The following is a 2,267-nucleotide window of genomic DNA, read 5'->3' on the forward strand; positions in this document are numbered from 1 at the left end:
CATGAGTGACTCCGTGGCTGCAGGTGACACACCATCTGCGGCTGCAGGTGATGCGACATCCATGGTCTGTGCGCTCAGAGTGACTGAGCGCGTTGTGGGCACAACCGCGGCGTGGGGACAGCGGGAGCGAGGATGAGCTCACACTGGTGCGAGGTGGAAGTGGACAAGGAGCAGCCGGCCACCCTCCTCCCGGGTGCCGTGTCCCTGGTTTGCCGTAGCTCGGCCCCCGTGAGGCTGGCTCCAAGTGGACAGACCAGAGTAGCATCTGGGGACATTACAGCTGCACTTTGGTGACGCCGAGCCCTGGAAAACCACATCACAAGGTGAAGCAGGAGCGGAGGAGCTCCTGTGAGACAGGTCCAGCACCACCTAAGGGTGCGCAAGGACTGAACAAAATGGGCGCTCCCGTCCTGTATTTCCACTGCCGGACCGTGACACCAGCCCAGGACAGGCCACCTAGAGTCACTGGGGACATCGAGCTGCAGCTGGAGCCAGGTGCCACCTGAATAGAGGCTGGTGCAAAGCACCAGGGGCTCCATCTGTGTCAGTTTATGGATCCTGCCAGACCAGGCCACTGGTTCTCCCACCGTTGTTCAGTGACAGCCAGGATGTGCCAGCAGCAGCGTCAAGGGACAGCCAGCGTGACCTACAGGAAATTTCCTCGCAGTGCCCACCCGCTTTCTAGGGAGAAAATGAGCAGCCCCTTGTTTCATTGTCACCAGAGCATCTCATGGGGCAGGTCTGCCCCACAAACACGTTCCTGGTGCTCCTCAGGCCTCTGCTATGCAACTCTTGAACTGGAGAGCTGGTTTTACAGTTCTCCATCTTGAGATCCCACCTGCAGGAAACAGATCCTGGGGGCAGCAGAGGAGAGAGGGTGGCACCAGGAGCTGGGGCACAGCCAGGGATGGGCCAGGAGCAGCTGAGGCTGGAGGGGAAACTCCGGTGACCAGGAGATGTTTTGTCAGAGTCAACATCATCACTAGAGTACAAAGGTCTGTACGAGTCGGTGTCAGAAGGAGATCAGTCCTCTGGGTGTGGGCTCCAAAGCAACACTCGATGTCTCACAGGGAGGCGAGGGTCAGATTCACCATTCTCAGCACTCTTGTGGTGGGAGGCGATCACAAGTGATGTCCAGGCGTCTTTGGCACCGGGAATTCCCTGTGACATTGGCATTTAACACGCTGATCCACAGTTCCCCAAGGAATTCTGAACGACTCACACTGTCCAGGGACCTAAGGACAGCTTTTCACACCAAAGCTGGGGTTCAGTGAGACCCGACCCCCTGCTTCACAACCAGCATCAGCCTGTTCCCATGCCTTCCCCTCCCTCCCAACACCCCTATCTCGATATTTAGGGCATGGATCTGAAACACAAAGAAAAATCCCCACATTTCTATTCCAAAATACACACACCAGTTCCCTGTGGCTCAGAGCACAGCCCCATGAAACCCTGCCAGCGCAGTGAAGGCACAAAGTGCTCAGGGCAGGGAGAGGACAGATGGAATCAACCGAGCCCTCAGGCGGGGCAGGGCAGGCGAGGCCGCAGCTGCAGCGCTTCTGGCTGGCAGCAGCCTGGGTGTACACGGATATCTACAGCAACCTCCAGGTGATTCCCGTTCTCCAGGCAGCAGTTTTAAGTACAAATGCTTTCTAGAGAAAAATAATTTTCTAGATAAAACTAATCCTTCCATGCGTCTTTTATTTCAAAATAAAATAGCCGGCATATCAAACAGCGCTCACAGGCAGGATACCTTAAGACTGACACCAAGAGCTCAGTGAAAGGAAATAAGGATGCGGCACAGAAGGATCTTTCGAAGAAATACAACACTATACAACACGGCAGCGTGCTTCATTGCAGACCCCTGCTCACACAGCACCAACCCTGTGCGACCTGCCGCTGGCCGCTCTGTACAGAGCTAGCGATGGGGAGAAGCTATCACGGTGAGTCCAGGGCTGCCTGGGGAGCCAGGGCGACGGCAGCACCCCGGAGCCTGCTCCCTGGCCGTCAGTTCACCCGGCAGGCTCTGATCATAAGCAGCTGGAGGAGGATGAAGACGGGCGACATGATGAGCCCGTACCAGAGCTCGCGGGTGTGCTCCACCAGCTTCTGGCACAGCAGCATCTCGAAGACGAACTTGAGGCTGAGGATGGTGAGGATCCAGAAGAGTCGCAGCACAGCCAGGCGCTTCTCACCGTCCTGGAAGAGCCTCACGGACACGATGGTGGTGAAATAGGTGCTGAGGCCGTCGGCGGCGAAGAAAGGGA

General features: G+C 56.9%; 1 protein-coding gene across 1 annotated transcript; it reads right to left on the minus strand.

Moving 5' to 3' along the window:
• Window positions 1-2,007: 2,007 nt before the first annotated feature.
• On the minus strand, window positions 2,008-2,262 carry TMEM203 (transmembrane protein 203; the record flags this gene model as incomplete). Its single annotated transcript, XM_010083805.1, has 1 exon — window positions 2,008-2,262. A coding segment is annotated over one exon (255 nt), but the record flags the coding sequence as incomplete, so codon positions are not given.
• Window positions 2,263-2,267: the final 5 nt, after the last annotated feature.

Source organism: Pterocles gutturalis, unplaced genomic scaffold, assembly GCF_000699245.1.
Source record: "Pterocles gutturalis isolate BGI_N339 unplaced genomic scaffold, ASM69924v1 scaffold10225, whole genome shotgun sequence".
In the NCBI taxonomy this organism is placed as follows: Eukaryota; Metazoa; Chordata; class Aves; order Pterocliformes; family Pteroclidae; genus Pterocles; species Pterocles gutturalis.